Here is an 18,655-nt window from a genome sequence, read left to right as displayed (position 1 = left end):
GTCTAGCACACAGTATACACTCAATGAGTGTTTGTTGAATGACTGAATAAATACAGGAAATGACTCCTGTGATTTCAATTTTTTCCAGTTAGATCTTCTTTATAAGATAGTAAGCTCTTAACATATGGTGTCAAAGTGACTTCTATATAGTCCTCATTCTCTTAATATTAATAACTTGCTCATAAATTCTTTTAGGCCAGTAACACATTATGACTTTGTTCACCTGGTCCCCACAGCCTTACACACCTTTCAAACCAAACTTCCACTCAGGGATCCTCTAACATCAGGTCCAAAAGTTACCGGTGTGAAGCCTTCTCTGACCTGAGATAGAGATGTTATTTTCTCTGGGCTCAAAATGCATTTTGTGCACATTAGTCACAGCAATTAATGTGCTCTATTGCTACATATATTGCACGCATCTCGTTCATGGCGTCGCGAAGAGTCGGACACGACTGAGCGACTGAACTGAACTGAACTGTGCTCAGTCACTAAGTCATTTCAGACTCTTCTGTGACCCCATGGACTGTAGTCGATCAGGCTTCTCTCTTCCTGGGGTCTTCTCGGGCAAGAATACTAGAGTGGGTTGCCATTTCCTTCTCCACAGGATCTTCCCCACCCAGGAATCGAACCTGCATCCCGTCTCCTGCAATTCTTTACCCCTGCGCCACCTAGGAAATCCCCAACATATATAACTACTTAAATTCAAGTGTATTTTCTTAGGTTCTCTTTAGATTAAAAGAAAACCCTATGTAGCCAGATTTTGAAAGGAGAATATATTTTTCATCAGGAGCCTACTCTGTGTAAGCATGTCATGTGTCAGTTCGTATGCTGGGCGTACGCAAAAGATTTGGTCAAAAGAGAAGCACGTTTTGACAACACCATTGGTAAGGAATGACTACAACTCCCAAGATGCGCCGCAGGGTAAAACGTGTCGATCTCGCTTGATTTTCACCCTTCAGACTGAAGGGCTGTCAAGAGCTGGCGGCAGAACAAGCTCAAACTGTCTTTAAAAACGAACAAAAAGAATCTACCAAGAACGAACAGCGACTGACAAACAATACAGCGCATGGCTCGTATCTACCGCGCAGTGTCTGACAATTAATGTGATGTGTGACAACCGACGTGAACGTCCAGAGAATTGCTCCCTCACTTACTCAGTGCGGAAGACCTCCCGAGAGAGAACGCTAGAAATGCCAGCAGGAGACACTCAAAGATATGGAAACAGTGCTCTTAGATGTGTTCGGAAGGCAGTTCCCCGCCACTTGCCTAAACTTATCTGAAGACTTATGTTCCGAGGTTACCAACGCAGGAAGGACACTGTATTCAAGAAGCGGAAAGTATGCCAGCCACCAAAACCCTGACGGTAAAACGCCTGGACGAGAAATAACTTGTCAGTGCACTTTTGTACGATGTTATAATCTCCTGGAGATCCACAGAACAATTCCTGAGGAGATGCTTACTGTAGCAGAGTCCTTAGCGAGTTTTAGTGGGTTTCGGGTCGCATTAAAGGGCTAACGTCTTCACAAAAAGAGGTTTAAACTATTTTTCTCTCACAGGCTGAAAGGGCGAGCTTCCACTAGGGAGTGCGAGCACATTTCCTTCCCTTCTGCTCAGGGTGAGTCCCGTCCAAGGATGCGTACCTCCCAAGCTTGCTTCGTTTTTTCCACAGAGCTGGATCCCACGGCTCCTCACACGCCGGGCGCAGCCCCAACAAACCGCACGAAGCCGAAACCACAACTCCGCTCTCGCCGCCAGTCGAGAAGAGTCTCGCGGCACTAGCGGAGACCCGGAGCTCGCGAGAACCGCCCACCTAGCTGAGAGCCCACTCCTGCAGGCGGAGCCAAGAGAGGAGGAAGTCGCACTTAGACCCACCCACCTCGCTCCACTACCCCGCCTCGCGAGAATACTGAGCACGGCCGACCGGGCTAGCGCGTGCAGAAACGGAGGCGTCACACGTTGGACTCGTCGGCCGCCGTAGCCCCTGCTAGGACAGCCCGTGCGAACCTGCTGGAGGAGGAAGAGAAAGGCAGAGAGAATCGGGTTACAAGATGGCGGGTCTTTAGTAGTTACCGCGGCGGCGGCGGCGGCGGCGGGAGAGCGAGCGAGCTCTGGGGGGTAAAGGGTGGGGAGGGTGGGTGCGTTCGGGGGTGAAGTGAGAAGTAACTGGGAATCTGGGCGGCAAGGTCTCAGTGGCTCCTGTTGCCCTTTTCCCGCGGCTGAACCTGGAAGCCATGGTGAACTCGGGCCTCTCCGGAGCCGCCGCCGCCGCCGCTACTGCCGCCACCGCCGTTACCGTCTCTCAAGAGTGAGGGGCGAAAAGGAGGTGAGCCAGGAGGCGGCGGCTGGAACTGTGGGGACAGCAGTCACCATGTCGGATACGCGGCGGCGAGTGAAGGTCTATACCCTGAACGAAGACCGGCAATGGGACGACCGAGGCACCGGGCACGTCTCCTCTACCTATGTGGAGGAGCTCAAGGGGATGTCGCTGCTGGTTCGGGCAGAGTCCGACGGTAAGGTTATTGGAACCGTAGGATAGGGGACAATGCCTCCGGTTTGGGCACAGCCTGGGGTTTAGGCCCTGAGCCGAGTACTGTTACTGCCAGCCGCTTGGAACAGCGCCTTGCTTTTGTGTCTTCACTTCAGTAAGGTAAAATCAAACTACTTTGTCGGGATTTACCCTCAGTCGGACGCCGAGCCTCTGTTTCTCCTCTTGCCAGCCTTATTAAACACGAGCTGTACCTCTGCAGTCTGGCCTCTTACCGAAGCGGGGAGAGTGTGGGAGGGAAGGGAGGAAGTAATGAAAAACAATTTAGTGCTCTCCTTCTGACCGTCCCCGTCCCCCTTTATTTCTTACACATTATATCTCTGGTACAAAAAATTTAGTGAAACTTTACTTTCTTTTTTTTAAAACTGATTTTACTAACAAGCTCCAGTTGCTACAGTCGACAGGTGCTGGGGAAAACCAAAAGACGCCTTTTTCCTGGGGTTATTGCAGATTGTTGCCACGATACATGCAGTCACAAGCACATACGTCTTCAGTCTGGGATCCCTCCAGGCTATCTTTGTAGAGGGTGCTCTGAACAAGTGAATACTTTACAACTTAAACAAGTTAGGACAGCAGACCAGACTGTAAACTTGTATTCCTTGATTTATTGTACGAGTCTTATGTGAAATATTTTTAAATGATAAAATGTACAGCCTTAATGAAAACACCTTCCTCACTGTAATCTGATCGCTGGATTTGAGCAGCTGATAACGTGCAGATAAAAGAATAAGAGTCTTCGGTTTATTTTCGACTCATCTTGTACTCTTGCACTTTTTTTTAAAAGTAATCATAGACATTTATTTTTACATGAGGTGGCCTTTTGTTCTTAAAGAGAAAAGGATAAATGCAGTTCTGTAATTTGTGTGCAAAGTATTTAGATTCCTGTTGTGGTACTTTGTAATTTATTTGTTAAACTGGAAACGCAATAAAAATAACTTTGTTAAAAAGAATTTGGTTTCAGGTGGTCATTTAGACCTTAAAATTTTTCCTTTCAATAAAACTATAAGTCATCTAGTCTCTGTATATTCTTGGTCTGAATGCTGGTCTTAGATGGATTTTTTTTTTCCCTTAAGAGTATTATGGGGATAGAATGATACGTTCTCATGCAAAGTCCAGATCTTGAGAGAAAAATGTAAACTGGAATAAATTTGATTACTTCAGATGTCTTGCTGGGGGAAGAAAAAAAGTTGTTTTTTTAATGTGTATTCTGATGTTTTATTCAGGGTTTTATGAGTTGAAACTTATAAATATTATTTTTTTAACTTTCAGGATCACTACTCTTGGAATCAAAGATAAATCCAAATACTGCATATCAAAAACAGCAGGCAAGTAGTTGTTTATCTTTAATTTGAAAGACTTCATCTGTGATCAAGGAAGTATTAATCAGACAAAGAATGGGAAAGCTTTCCTGACAAGAAAAAAAACATTTGTTTGGTAAACAAAGTTACATACTCTGTATTTTCCTTGCAGATTAAAAGTTTCAAACTGAAAAGTGAAAGCTTTTGTACTGGCAGTAATTTATTATCTTTGAATTGAGCCACTGTTAGTTTTTAGCAGAATACAATGTGTTCATTAGTCTGCAGCTAGCCAGGTATCTTCTATACACTGTACACTAAGCTTTTTATTCTCAGTCACAGTTAAAGGAAATGGCATAGAAGAAAATTCATAGGGGTACTCTTTAAAGCAGGGAAAGCCTGTGTGTGGTGTGAAGGTAGATCCTTTGACTCATACAGAGGTAAAGCTTTTGAAATAGAAGCACTAACATCCTGTTCTTTAATTGTTGTATATTTTTAATATAATAACCAATGGATATTTTATGAAAGTGTACACTGCTTATTATGTAATGTTTTCTGTTAATATTTATTGTCTTATCTGGGAAAAGAAAATCTGTGTTGTGTATTAGTGTGCCTAATTATCTAATCTGGAAATGGCAGCAGTGATTCAACTTTCCTTTATTCTGTGAATGTTTTCTTTTTTATTATGAAAAATTTCAAAATTGAAAAGTACAGAGAATAATATAATGAGCGTCTGTGTAACCCCTCCAAATTTAACAATGTTAACATTTTACCATATCTGTTTCAAATCTTTTTGTAGTGTTGAACATTGTGGATAGAATTAAAACTCTCTTTGTACCCATTTCATTCTATCCATTCTCCATCCTCCCTATGGGTAACCACTATTCTGAAATTGATGTGTATTATTTCTGTACATGCTTTTATACCTTTTCTGCATATGTATGTATCCATAAATAATCTGTAGTCTTTTGTTTGTTTTAAACTTTGCACAGTTGATCTTCTATTCTTACATGTACTCTGCAGCTTTCATTTTTCACCCAGCGCTATTTTGAAGATTTGTTGATGTTAACAATGTAGATCTAGTTGGGCTTTTTTTAAAAACACTGTATGATATACACCTGTTGTTAGAAATTTGGATTATTACTAATTTTTAGTGTGTTTGATGTGTCAAGTGAATATGGCAGAGATTTTTGGAGGAAAAGATAATTTTCCAGTGTATTTTATGTGTGTGTGCAGTGTGTAAAGTGAATATGGCAGAGGTTTTTAAAGGAAAAAATAAATAACTTGAAGGAAAAGATCATTATATTTATATCATCAGTGCCTACTCTGTTCAAGATCAGTGAAAATTTTGATGCTCAGAAACAAATACTTTACAGTTGGAGAAATGAAATTATATGTCTATTGCACAGTGCATTGTTAGTAAAAGTCTTACTGTTAAACAATTATTTTGTGTATACAACATATTCTTAATCAGTAATTTGAAATACTTTTGAATTTTTAATATTCAAGTAATAGGGTTTTTTTCTGCTTATAAAATACGATATGTTTTTTTGATAGAGACTCAAACATTTGTTCTGTGTTGAACCCTGAAGATATTTCAAGTCAGCTATTCAGATGGTTATTCCCTGTCTTTATACTGACTCATACCAGATAGCCACTTTGAGTTTGTTTTTTTGTTTGCTTGCTTCGTGGGGAAATACATACTAATATTTTGTGATCATTTTCTTTTCCACCTGCATAAATATAAAATTCTCAGGAACTGTTTTCTTAAGCATGACTCCCTACAAATTAGTTATATTATGGAGTCTTCTCAAATTGTATACAAAATCCTTTAGTTGTTTTAACTGGAAAGATCCCCTTATGGTGGAGGTTTGTGTATAAAATAGTCCATCATCATTAGTTCCGAATTACACAGTGGTTCTGTGAATATTTTTAGAAACTTTGGGACATAATTTTGTGAGTCCTGTTACTCTGCTAAAAAATTTAAATAATGCAGGAGAGAGATCTTAAAAAAAAATTTTTTAATGCCACCATGGGAGTAGTTTTTGTAATTAATCACACTTAAATAATATACAATTAGGACTTTTTAAAAAATATTTTCCCTCATTGAAAATTTAATAATTTTACTAAATAACATTAAAGTACTAATAATTTAGTACTTTTACTAATAAAGCTTACGAACTCTTCAGCAGTAAGAATACTCTGGAAAAGCTTTGTTTATAAGACTGAAAAACCTATGTAGGTGGGGTCAGTTGTTTGATTATATTTGTTTAAATTAACTATACTTTTCTAATAGAAATCAAAGAACTATATGAGGGTTATGTTATGTATGTTTGTTTCACCAGATCTTGTTTTGTTTGCCTTTTTACCAGGTTACACAAATTGGGATTTCCAAGCACGTTAATATTTTTCTATGTTCATTAGAATTATCTTTTTTTTTAAAATGTAATCATTTGAGTATTCAATAAATTAGCCTAGAAAATTGTGTGCTTGCTAAGTCGCTTCAGTCGTGTCCGACTCTCTGCAACCCCATGGACTGTAGCCTGCCCGGCTTCTCCTGTCCATTGGATTCTCCAGGCAAGAATACTGGAGTGGGTTGCTGTGCCCTCCTCCAGGGAATCTTCCCAACCCAGGGATCGAACCCGTGTCTCTTAATATCTCCTGCGTTGGCAGGCAGGCTCTTTACCACCACGTGGGAAGCCCCTTATTTCCAAAATTTACATGAAATAATATTGATCACTAGTGGGAATTTTTGGTATTTTTATGTTTTTGGCTATGCTTTGTGGCATGTGGGATCTTAGTTCTCTGACCAGGGATCAAACCCATGCTCCCTGTGTTACAAGTGTGGAATTTTAACCACGAGACCACCAGGGAAGTCCTCCATTAGTGGATTTTTTAATTAAAAGAGAAATACCTTCAGTGAGTTAATGAGACATTCGTAGTTATAGCATATTTTGCTACATTAAAGTACATTGATTAAATCCAGAAAGGAATATTTAACATTCTTTTAACATTACAGTTCTAAAATGAGCTAAGTACTGAATTATGGGCTCAAAACGAGTTAGAATGAGTTGAGTTTAATGTCAAAAGACTCAATAAGAAATCACTGATTCATGTCACTTTCTTTGCTTACTATGGGCAATAGTGAAGTAATTAATGGGAAGAAGATATACTTAACCTTAAGTAGCACATAAACTTGTAAAGTGTTTAAACACATTAGAAGGAAATGACAATGATTATACAGTGTGACACAAAATATAGTACCTGATACCTGTGTCAAAATTATAAGTTATTTAGAATCAGTTTCACTTGATCTGGACTAAATCAGAAGCAGACTTATAGGGTGTATACTTTGTATATAGAACATAATTTTGTGTTAATTGGGTTTAGGAGAGATGTATAAAGAAGTCTTCGTCCTGGGTCTTACTGGGAGACAAGACACAACAAGTGAAACAATTACAGAATTAAATAAAATAGCTAATAAAATGCTTTAACCCAGTCCTCCTTGAGAGCCCATGAAAGCATTTCACAGAAAAGGCAACTAAGGTACAGAAAGTTTTGAGTTTTTTAACTGAGGTTATACAGCAGGTATGCACCAACACAAAATACTATGAAAAGTAACTTTATTCCAGAAACGTAAGCGGTAGAAAATAAGAGGAAGGAGAGACTGATTTGAGCCAGAATCATTGAGAAAATCTTCACTCCTTGGTGGTGTCTGCTGAAGGAACTGTGATAGGGAAGGAAAGAGGACACCTGACACAAGAGGTGGTATTAAGCTCTCTGCAGCCGAGGTTTCTTATTTGAGAGCTTGGTTTGCTAAACAAAAGGGAGCCATTATAGGTTCTTGAGTAGGAGCCTAACATGAAAGTAACACTCTGTTTAGGAACCCAATGTGGCGATGGTATGAATATTGGATTGGGGATAAGGAGGGAAACAGAAGAGCTTTAGGTAGCAAGACCTTTGCAGTAATTAAGATCAAGAAAATGAAAGTCTGTTCAAGTGTAGTAAGTGAATTGGAAAAGAAGAAACAGAACTTCAGTATATTTTCAAGAAAGTGCTGGAAAATTTGAGTAATGATTAAATATGGAAGAGAACTGATTCACATTTTTGTACGGCAGAAATCAGCACAACATTTTAAAGTAATTATCCTCCAATTAAAAAATTTTTACCACAAAAAAAATTTTTTTTTTTGAAGGGAATCAAAGGTTACTAGTAGTGTTGAGTTTTGGAGCCGTGAAAATGATGGTTCTTTCCAGAAACTGGGAAGTTGAAAGCAGGTTTACATTTTTCATATGTTTATGTGCTTTTTTTTTTTAATGTTTTTTATTTTGAATAGGTAATACATTCATGTTGTTAAAAATAAGAAAGTATCTGTGAAGTCTTTCCTACTCTGGATTCTGTCCATACAGTTTCGTTTACTAGAGGCCACCAGTGTTACCAGTTTCTTGTATATCTTGCTAGAGGTTTTATGCATATGTAAACAAATCGCATGCAATCATCTACATAAAATTCTCCCTTTTATTGGCATAAGTGGTAACAAACTGCATTTTGTTCTGTGCCTTATTTTCATTTAGGCTCTGACGTGAGTAAAATGAATAGGTCTGAAAGTTGAACACCTGAGACTAGAGAGAGAGTGAGAGTTTGGTGTAGGAGATTCTGATTAGCGAATCATTGAACGTTATTTTTAGCTACAAGAGGAGATTGCCTTTGAGAGAGTAGGTATAGAGAAAAGAACAGAGCTTAAGGCTAAGTCTTGCTAAACTGTCTACATTTACTCATTCATCCAATAATACTTGTCTGAGAGCTATTTGTGGTTTGGTTACTATGAGTAATTTGGATTTTTAAAGTGCGGTTGAAAGCTCTTGAAGAGTTTTCAGCATAGAAATGACATGATCCAAAATAGTAACATCAGTCTGTAGAACTGAAGACAAGCAATAAATTGGAGACTGGTTGAGAGAGCACAGCAGAGTCTAGTAGGCTAGAGAGAACGGTGAATCCAGTTAGGGTAATGGAGTAGAGATGGGAAGAGGAGGGTTGGTTAGATGTGAGATACATGTGAAGATAGAATTGACAGGGCATACTGCAGGATTAGATGTTTGGTAATCAGGAATAAGGAAGATACATGAAGAAGAAAGAATAAGCAACTGGAAAGAATAGAGCATCAGGAAAATACATTGTCTTCAAACCAAGGGAAAATATAACTGGTAAGGAAAGAAGGGCCAATCAGGCATCAAATGCTGTTTCATATCGTTTCAAGAGAAAGACTGAGAATATTCTACATTTTGGTTAGAAGAATGTCCACTGAAATGAAGATAGAAATGAAAATAATCTTACTGTATCTATCTCTGAATTGGCAAAATAATCCAATAAAATTGAAGATGTTGAGGTTTAGGCTAAGAACCATTATGAGGAATGGACTAATGAGTATGTGAGAGGGAAAGAGGTTGATAAAATTTTGAATGCTGCATTAAAATAGCTGCATGAATTTGTAATGAGTAGAATCCAGTCTGCACTTTGAACTGTCAATCGAGTGCATGAGTAGAGGACATGAATGATTAGGTACGAAACATGAGGCAGAGTGATTGGGTAGTGGTCTGGAGTGGAAACAAGGAGGAATCTGGATATCATATGGAGAGGTCTTTCTTATTTAGGGTCCTTTTTATTTCTTTTATTTCCTTTCTTCACTGGTGGCTCGAAGAAGCTGCTGGCAATGCCAGATATACAGGTTCAATACCTGGTTTGGGAAGATCCTCTGGAGAAGGAAATGGCAACCCACTCCAGTATTCTTCCCTGGAGAATTCGGTGGACAGAGGAGCCTGGCAGGCCCCAGTCCCTGGGGTCACAGAGAGTCGGACACAACTGAGCAACTAACTCTTTCACTGCACTTGTTTCTTATAATGCCACAGGAGAGACAATTGGGAAGCAAGTTTATTTTGCCGTCTCTTAGAATTTGTTCACATTTCTCGTGGGGCATAGTGATAGAGACATGGGTTTAGAGTTTCATGGATACTCTTTAACTGTTTTTAATTCCATTATTTCTATCTTTATGATTTTGAGCAAATTTTCTCTGAACCTCAATTTTTAAATGGAGATACTACCTGACTCATGTAATAGTTTTGAATTAATATATGAAAATTGCTTTAGCACAGTAAGCACACATAAGCACAGTAAGATAACTGTATTCATGGTCATCTTATAATAATCCTTATGTAGGCTGCATTTTCCTCTTTTCCAGTAAAGAAAGACAATCAAAAAAGTTAAGTACTTTGCTGAAAGTCATCAAAATAGTGGACAGTGAAACTGTGGGTGGTGCTGCCAGGTCCTCGATCTAGTTCAGGGTTATTCCCATTGTACCCAAATATATCAGATTTTGAGACAATAAGACACTACTACTGTAAGTAGTATCATCATGTCTGTCTTGGACTATATGTTATACCATACTGTATGTAATACCATGCATAGGTTTAAAAATCTATCTCAGAAAGCATTTAGGCCAACTATTGTTACAAACTGCAGGGGCTTCCCGAGTGACTCAGTGGTTAAGAATCCACCAGCCATAGCAAGGATGCAGGTTCAATCCCTGGGTCAGGAAGATCCCCTGGAGAAGGAAATGGCAACCCACTCCAGTATTTCTGCCTGGAAATCCTGCACAGAGGAGCCAGACTACAGTCCATGGAGTCACAAAAGAGTTGGACAGGAATTAGTGACTAAACAACAACAGAGAGTTACATGCTGCATTTTCTGGTTAATCTCACTGATTTCAGGCTTCACATTGATTTTGAACCTGTAAGTTGAATTCTGTAAATCTAATAATCTGTTTTCCTTTTTAAGGAAAAATTAATATTCCTTTTCAAAAACTTTGGCTCCTCCTGTATCGATTTTGTCAAAGTCATTGGGAGCAAAGATAGGGTTAGTCTGGCAAGCAGTAGGATCTCAAATATTTTATGAGTAGATTATATTCATGTTAATGAAGTGAATCAGTACCAAGGAAGAGAACTGAAACATAATTCATTGGTTTGTTAGACCCTTTAAAAATGTGTCATGGATTTCTTGGCGAATATATAAAAATTGGAGACCCTTTCCCCAAAAAAGATGTTATGTATCAGGTTTTAGATAAAATTTTAAAGTGTCTGTAGACTCTGGATTAAGAACCTCTGATTTAAACAGTATTTGGCTCAAGAATGTGTTTTTAATATATAAGATTGAAAATAACTATTTCTCATAATAAAACTACATTGTGAAAACCTGATTTAGTAGAGGCTAAATTGTCAGGTTTCTCTCACTCATGTCTTACACCCATGCTGGGCTTGAACATAATCACCTTTATTTTTTCTTCTTCTTTCTTTTTACACAATCAGACCAGATATAATTTTAAAGCTCATTTTAAATCTGACTTCCATAGGGATATAGTGGTGATTAAGTGTTTTAGTTAATAGAGGAAAACTATGCTTTCCTTGATTTAAACAGAGACATTAATAACATCCCAAATATACGTGTGCCACACACTGATTAGGGAAAAAATGAAAGATCTCAAAGGACAGTAATTGAAAACAAACTGCTATGAAAAATTGGGCTTGACTCAATTTAGGCTTTTTGGTATGTAAGAAACTGTGCCATTTCACACTTCATTCTGGTATAAATATTCTTGTGCCAGCTTTTTATATATGTTCCCTTATCTAGCAACTTTGACCCTTGGAATAAACAGTTCTAAACAGTCCTTAACAGGTACTTTTTAACTGAGACAGTAAGATATGGAGGAGAGAGAGAAGGAAAAATGGATTTTGTCATTTGACTGAATAACAACAACATAGAGATGGAAGGTGTCTACTCTGACAGCATTTCCCTTTTCTCTATTAACCAACTCGTGATATACTTAGGTCATGTTCTCAAATTTGACTTATCCAAAGAATTACCTGAGATCCTTGTTAAAAATAAGGATTCTTGGACTTACTCCAGACCTGTATCCAGGGGAGAAGCATGGGAATCTATATTTTTTTACCATTTCCTGAGGTCAGTCCCCTTTGCATTGAAAACAATTCTGAATATAAATCCTATTTAGTTTCTGGGATTTTGATTGGCTTATGGATAAGAGCTTACTGTTAAGGATGGGAAAGAAAGAAGAAAATGGCTAAGAAGAAAGATACTGCATCATTTTAATTCAGACTTTGCTGCTTGTTTGGACTTTTCTTGGAAGATAGATTGGAACCAAAATGGAAGGGGTGTTGAATACCTGGATAAAGAAAGGGTTTTGAATTTCATTCATTCTGCTATACTAGTGATCACCAAATTGGAATGCACAGTATGAATCATTGGAGAAGAAACCTGTTTATCAAAAGTTGAATTTTGCTAATATTTAATGAAGTCACATGGTGAAGAATCAAAAATAAGCATGGTATTCTGAAGAAGGGGATTCCCTGGTAGCTCAACTTTTAAAGAATCCACCAGGAGACCCTGGTTCAATTCCTGGGTTAGGATAGGCTACCCACTCCAGTATTCTCGGGCTTCCCTGGTGGCTCAGCTGGTAAAGAATCCGCCTGCAGTGCAGGAGACCTGGGTTTGATCCCTGGGCTGAGAAGATCTCCTGGAGAAGGGAAAGGCTACCCCCTCCAGTATTCTGGCCTGGAGAATGGGTTTGCAGAGTCAGACATGATTGAGCAATTTTCACTTTTCTGAGAGAAGAGTAACATTTCCATGAAGACTGTTCCCCACCTATTATGAGTTGCTATAGCCTGTATATGCAGATAAATATTTACAGTTATTTTTCAACTAACATAATCCTAACAAATGTGCATGTGTCTTAAAATGGGTTGAAGACAGGAACAACAGTGCAAGTGAACAAGATAGTAGTCGAACTGATTTACACTCTTAGTGTAATCTGTCTGTTGGCCAAGTGACAAAGCCAAAACAATGATTAAAATAGATAATATAAAAAGTTATCCCTCCCCCCCAAATTCAGAATTACTAAAAGGATGGCATTAAATATGGATTTGTATCTCCTGTCATTTGTGGATATACTATGCCCTAACTATATTGGGTCTTAAAATTCTTAGTAATAATATGGAGCCATTACAGTTTAAATATTTTTAAAATATGGCTTATCTTTTTAAGCATTATATAAGCCTTTTAATTTCTGTTTTAGTATGAAATTAATGTTTTATAAAGTATGTATGGCTCTACTAATATTATATTCCTTAAATAATACGTAAGTAATTTGAGGCACACAGTTTTTAAAAGTTTGGAGATCACTATTTCTGAAGCTGTTTTTCTGTTGATCTCTAAGAAACTCAGGAACAGAGGAAAGAACATGGACCCTCTGCAGGTGCCCTAGTGCTTTAACCAGAATAGCTTTGTTTTTATCATTTTTTTAATGATTCTTAGTAAAATTTTGATTATAAAACGAGCTCTCTTGATTTTTTAAAAATGAAATCTTTTGAAATCAAACCTCTTCTGTACATAATGGGAGCAACTAAAGGTTTTTAAATCAAAGAGTGGCCTGCTTAAATAAAGGGGCTTTCCAGGTGGTGCTAACGGTAAAGAACTCTTGTGCCAGTGCAGGAGACAAAAGAGACACGGGTTCAGTCCCTGGGTCGGGAAGATCCTTTGGAGGAGGCATGGCAACCCACTCCAGTGTTCTTGCCTGGAGAATCCCATGGACAGAGGAACCTGGTGGGCTATAGGTCCCATGGACAGAGGAGCCTGGTGGGCAAAGAGTCGGACATGGCTGAAGCAACTTAGCACACAAGCACAATGGAAAATAATCCCTTGCAAGAAGCATGGCCAATAAGAAGCCAGAAGACAGATTTTCAGTGTTCTTTTTACCTGGTTATACAACAAATAAGTGTTAATCTGAGTCCTAGATTCATTAAAAGATATTTTTTACTTTTTTGTAAGAGCTACCAAAGTACTGAAATGTTTTCATTTTGAAAATTTTGTCTTTATTAATTTGGGGCTCACTTTTAATTGTATATTTTTTAATATCAGGCTATAATATTTATAAATACTGGTTAACTGAATAATTAATAAATATGTTTTCATAAATTATAGTTTTGATAATTGGAATAGGCTCAAGTTGCATTTTTTTGAAATTCAAAGTTTTAGCCATATTAAACTTCCATTATTATGTATCCTTCAAAAGCCCATTTCATTTAGGTTCTCATAATGATTTTAGTGTTATACTTGTGTTTTAATTTAAAACCAAACTTTAGTTTTTAATAAGGGAGTTGACAGTTTTTCCCCGAAAGCATAACCTTTGGGAGAGAGATAATTAAAGACATCTGAATGTGTATACTATACTTTGTCCAAGAGTGCTAGACTTTTGATTAAACGTTATCTTGGTCACATGAGCCTGCTAACATCTTAATACTTTTTGTGTCAGAAAATTGCTCACTGACACTTTCAGTGTCAAAGCTATGATTTCTTTGCCAGTATAATACTAAAGTTACAAAGGATAACAAAATTCAGTTATATGGTATCAGTTGAGTGCCCATTAATTGCACTTATCTGAGGGCGTTGCTTTGCTGTTTCCTGTCCACTTGATTTTTATTTATACTTTGTAGTTATTCTGGTGTGATGACACAGAAATCTTTATTTTTAAACAGGATACATTAATTGTTTGGTCAGAAGCTGAAAACTATGATCTGGCACTAAGTTTCCAGGAAAAAGCTGGCTGTGATGAAATCTGGGAAAAAATTTGTCAGGTAAGGTTATTTTAATAATATTCAACTTGCATGCATTCTTGATTTTTTTTTTTTTTCATTTTATCTAAAAGAGGTATGTTAGAATGTGGAGAGATAAAACAGAAAACAAACATATAAGAAGGCTGACTGCCCATGTGGCTGACTCTAGTTTCCAGCGCTCCCAGATGTTGAACTGATACTGTGTGACCCAAGATCTCCACCATAAACCTTACAGTTAGCCACACATGTATGTGCATGATATATCTGGCATAGCATAAGGCCCCCAGGTAAACAAAACCACTCCTAATAGAAAGGATATTCAGAGTGCTTAAGGGTTACATCTCGGGAATTAGACAAGGTCCACACCTTTCTTGAGGCAATAGTAGTCCTTTACTGCAAAGATCACCCTTTGGCCCTTGACTGAGACTTTTACAGCAAAATGATCATATTTGCCTTAGCATCTGCATTTAGTGTAGCATATATGTGACAGAGCAGTAGTATCAGTATGAATATGCCTAACATTTGGAGAGCCAGTCTGGGCTAGGGATAGATGTAAAGAAAAAACTATTCTGTCCTGTAAAGCCATTATTTACTTTTTTGCACTATTTTGACTGATCATTTCCCTCCTCCATCTACTGTAATTTGTTTTAATACCTTACAGTCAACTCTTACAGAACTCTTTAGTATAGAGATTAGCTGATGGTTAACAGCTAGTAAGTCCATTTATTCTTCATGTCAGTCATTTTCTATTGACATTACATGCTAAGGAGCTTTACTTCAGTTTTCCAATACATTTGATCACCAGTATCAGTATTATCATAAGGCTTATGTACTTAAGGTAGTTGGATCAAGAGTAGCAGTGTTGTACCATGTGTGGTAGTAGATATAATCTGAAAAGTAAGAGTCCAAGTGGATACTGGCATATTACTATTGGGTTGGCCAAGTTATTTCTGTTTTTTCCAGAAGATGTTACAGAAAGAACAAGCTTCTTTGGCCAAACCAGTAGAATCCCACTCAGTCATTAATAATTAGTCCAGTTCATCATACTGTATGGCAGTGTCTCCCAGAGTGGTGTCAGTTCTGTCTGGTTGACCTACAGACTTCCATTCAAATTTTTTGAGTCCCAGGAGCAGTGGTAGACTTGGTAAATATATAGCTTCAGGCTTCCAGGACATCTGTTATAATTGAGCTAAGAGAATACCATCTCTTACTCTGAGCTTTTTTTAAGGCATCCATGTTAATACTTGATTTCTCTCTTTACGTTACCTATTTATTCATTACTTGGCACTCTGTTATCATTTCTCCTCCCTATTTGTCATTGATTTTTACCCAAACTTTTCCACCTTTGAAAGGAATGTTATGTTTGGCCACTCTGCTGGTCTCCCAAGGTTAATTTTTTACTACACAACTCAGTACTATACTTTTAAGATCTATCCGTGTTTCTGAGTATACATTTAGTTTACTGCTCCCAGCTACTGTGTGGTATTCTACAGAACCATACATTATGTTTTAGTTCTGGGAGGTCATTCCTGACTTTGAAAGAACAGTTTCGATAAAAAACACATTTCTTGGTTGTTTCTTAACTCCTTATAATGAGAAAATAGAATTCCTCTCTGAAAAAGATTGATAGCTCAAGGAGCACTAAGTATCTTAAGGGTAATAATAAATGATAGAACAGAAGGAATCATTGGGAAGAAAGAAATTATAAAAACCCAGAGCTCAAATAATTGATAATATGTTGAGCTCTTGGAAAGCATGGTCAGAAGTACATATGAACTTTTAACCTTAGAAAATGGTAGGGACATTTTCTTTGAAACAGATGAAGGAAGTGAATGAAGATATAAGTTGTGAGATGGAAAAGAAGAATGTTGGAGGAAGGTGAATACTCAGTGGGCTCTTGGAGAAAAAGATCTCCTTTGTGAGACTTAAAGGAGAAATAGTGTTTGACAGATGAAAAGGAAAAAAATTTAAAGCAGTAACTATAAGGCACTGATGACTGTGATTGGTGTGTGGGAAATATAAATTTTCATTGAGAATCCTATTGATAATGTGGACTTACCATGAACCTTTTCAGCATAAAGTTGACTGACTTTAAGAATGTTAAGGACAGTTTATGTTGCAGTAACAAAATCATGAAATTTCAGTGGCTTATCACAGCAAAAGCTTGGTTTTCTTTCCTTAATGCTGTTTGACCAATATTGGAGAGGAAGGAACTTTGCTTAGCAGAGTCACTCAGGGACCCAAGTTGATAAGAGAATTCACTTTAATATTTCCAAAGTTATTGCAAAGTGGGAAAGAAAAGTGACGAATCAGGGGCACTGGTTTTTAAAATCTCTTTCCAAAAGTTACACATGGCACTTTTGTTGACATTTTATTGGCCAAAGCAAGTCACATAGCTCCGTGTAGCTTCGCTGAATCAATGAACTCATGTGCCACAAGACACAGAACCAGAAATACCTGGTGGACAGCCCTGTGTGTGTTACTCACTCAGTCATGTCTGACTCTGCAAACCCATGGATTGTAGCCCACCAGGCTCTTCTGTGCATGGGATTCTCCAGGCAAGAATACTGGAGTGGGTTGCCATTTCCTTCTCCAGGGGATCTTCCTGACCCAGGGACCGAACCCAGGTCTCCTGCACTGCAGGCAGATGCTTTACCACCTGTCCTACTAGGGAAGCCCGGTGGACAGCACTATTGACATCCAAATAGACACTTGGGTTTGTGTGCAACTGATAGATCAGAGTTATGTTTAGAAGAGAATTGAGGAAGCTTGTCAGGGTTAATACTAGATAACAAAGAAATGAACTCGTGATAACCAAGTTAATGGTTCCAGAGCTGTGCTTTTATTCTTAAACTTATACAAACTTATACAAAAGTTTATTCTTAAACTTATACAAACCATGTTCATTTGAAGTGTAAGTTAACTCCTCTGGTGTCCTCTTTTTTGTTCTTTGTAACCTCTGTTTCTTCTTCCTTCCCCTCAAGCTTCATCTCTCTTTTCTCTGGTTACTGCTAGAGTCTTCTGGCCTTAACCATTACCTAATACCAGATATCTATCTTCTGTCATATTTTTCCAGAGTAGTAGGCCCATGGGCTTCCCACATGGTTCAATTATTAAGAATCCGCTTGCCAAGCAGGAGACGCAGGTTCAGTCACTGGGTCATGAAGATCCCCTGAAGAAGGAAATGGCAACCCACTCCAATATTGTTGCCTGGAAAATCCCATGGACAGAGGAGCTTGGCGGACTACAGTCCATGGGATCACAAAAGAGACAGACATGACTTAGTAACTAAACAACAACAGTAGACCCACAGGTTTAGTTGTCAGCTGGATATTCAAACACCTCAAACTCAAATCAGTTTGTTAAAGAAGCCATGATCTTCCTAATGACAAGTTTAAAACTGTAGGGTCATTGCGATTCCTTTTCTTTTTTGTAGCTATTCCTCATCTGCCCCATCATCACAATACAAATTCAGTTGTTCATTTAGCCTTTGGAATAACAACCTATTTTACCTATATTTTCAAATTTATCTCATGTAGCTGATGCCAGGTCAACTCTCTAAAGTGCTGCACATTCACTCCCTTGAACAATACAGATGTTTTAGCTTGACTTTCCATGATCTGGTTTCATTCACTCTGCATTTCCAGTTTTGCTGTTTGCCATGTGCATGCCCTGTACTTTGATTTCTCTGGCTCTGTGCTCTTTCCCCTTGCACTTTGAGTACCTTTTTCTCCCTCTGAATCTTACATGTCTTTGAAGGTCTACTTAAAATCTCAGATGCCTTGGCTTTTATGATCCCTTCCTTATATTCTTTGCTCACCCCAACCCCAAGAGCTGGAAGGAATTTTCCTTCCTCTGAGTTTCCAAGACATTTTATCTGAACTGTTCTTATGACCTTGTTGCTTATAGTGTCTCTTAAATTTATGTGTCATCCTCCCTAGGCCCAGATATTCTGTTGAAAACTGAGAAGTAAAAGAAATACTGTCATTCGTCTAGGGAAAAAAATACACAGGCCTTATTATATCCGTCTGCTTTTTTCTCTTTAAGTTCTTAGATCTTTTTTCATGTGTTGCTTTGGTGAATTTGGAGATTTGTGGAACTTTGTTTAGGATATTCAGGATGTTTTAAGGTAGAGAATA

General features: G+C 38.1%; 1 protein-coding gene across 2 annotated transcripts in view; it reads left to right on the top strand.

The window, feature by feature from the left end:
* The first annotated feature begins 2,035 nt into the window (after positions 1-2,035).
* PPP4R3B (protein phosphatase 4 regulatory subunit 3B) overlaps positions 2,036-18,655 on the top strand; it is a 48,991-nt gene continuing 32,371 nt past the window's right edge. Inside the window, exons 1-3 of one of the 2 annotated variants that reach the window (XM_043468598.1) lie at positions 2,036-2,510; positions 3,815-3,870; positions 14,439-14,537. In XM_043468598.1, the coding sequence (XP_043324533.1) occupies positions 2,369-2,510; positions 3,815-3,870; positions 14,439-14,537 (297 nt within the window). In that variant the 5' untranslated portion in view covers positions 2,036-2,368. The remainder of the gene's footprint in view (positions 2,511-3,814; positions 3,871-14,438; positions 14,538-18,655) is intronic. The other variant, XM_043468599.1, reaches the window with a different exon arrangement.

Source organism: Cervus canadensis, chromosome 5 (genome assembly GCF_019320065.1).
Source record: "Cervus canadensis isolate Bull #8, Minnesota chromosome 5, ASM1932006v1, whole genome shotgun sequence".
Taxonomy (NCBI): Eukaryota; Metazoa; Chordata; class Mammalia; order Artiodactyla; family Cervidae; genus Cervus; species Cervus canadensis.
This window is presented reverse-complemented; position numbering and strand designations above follow the sequence as displayed.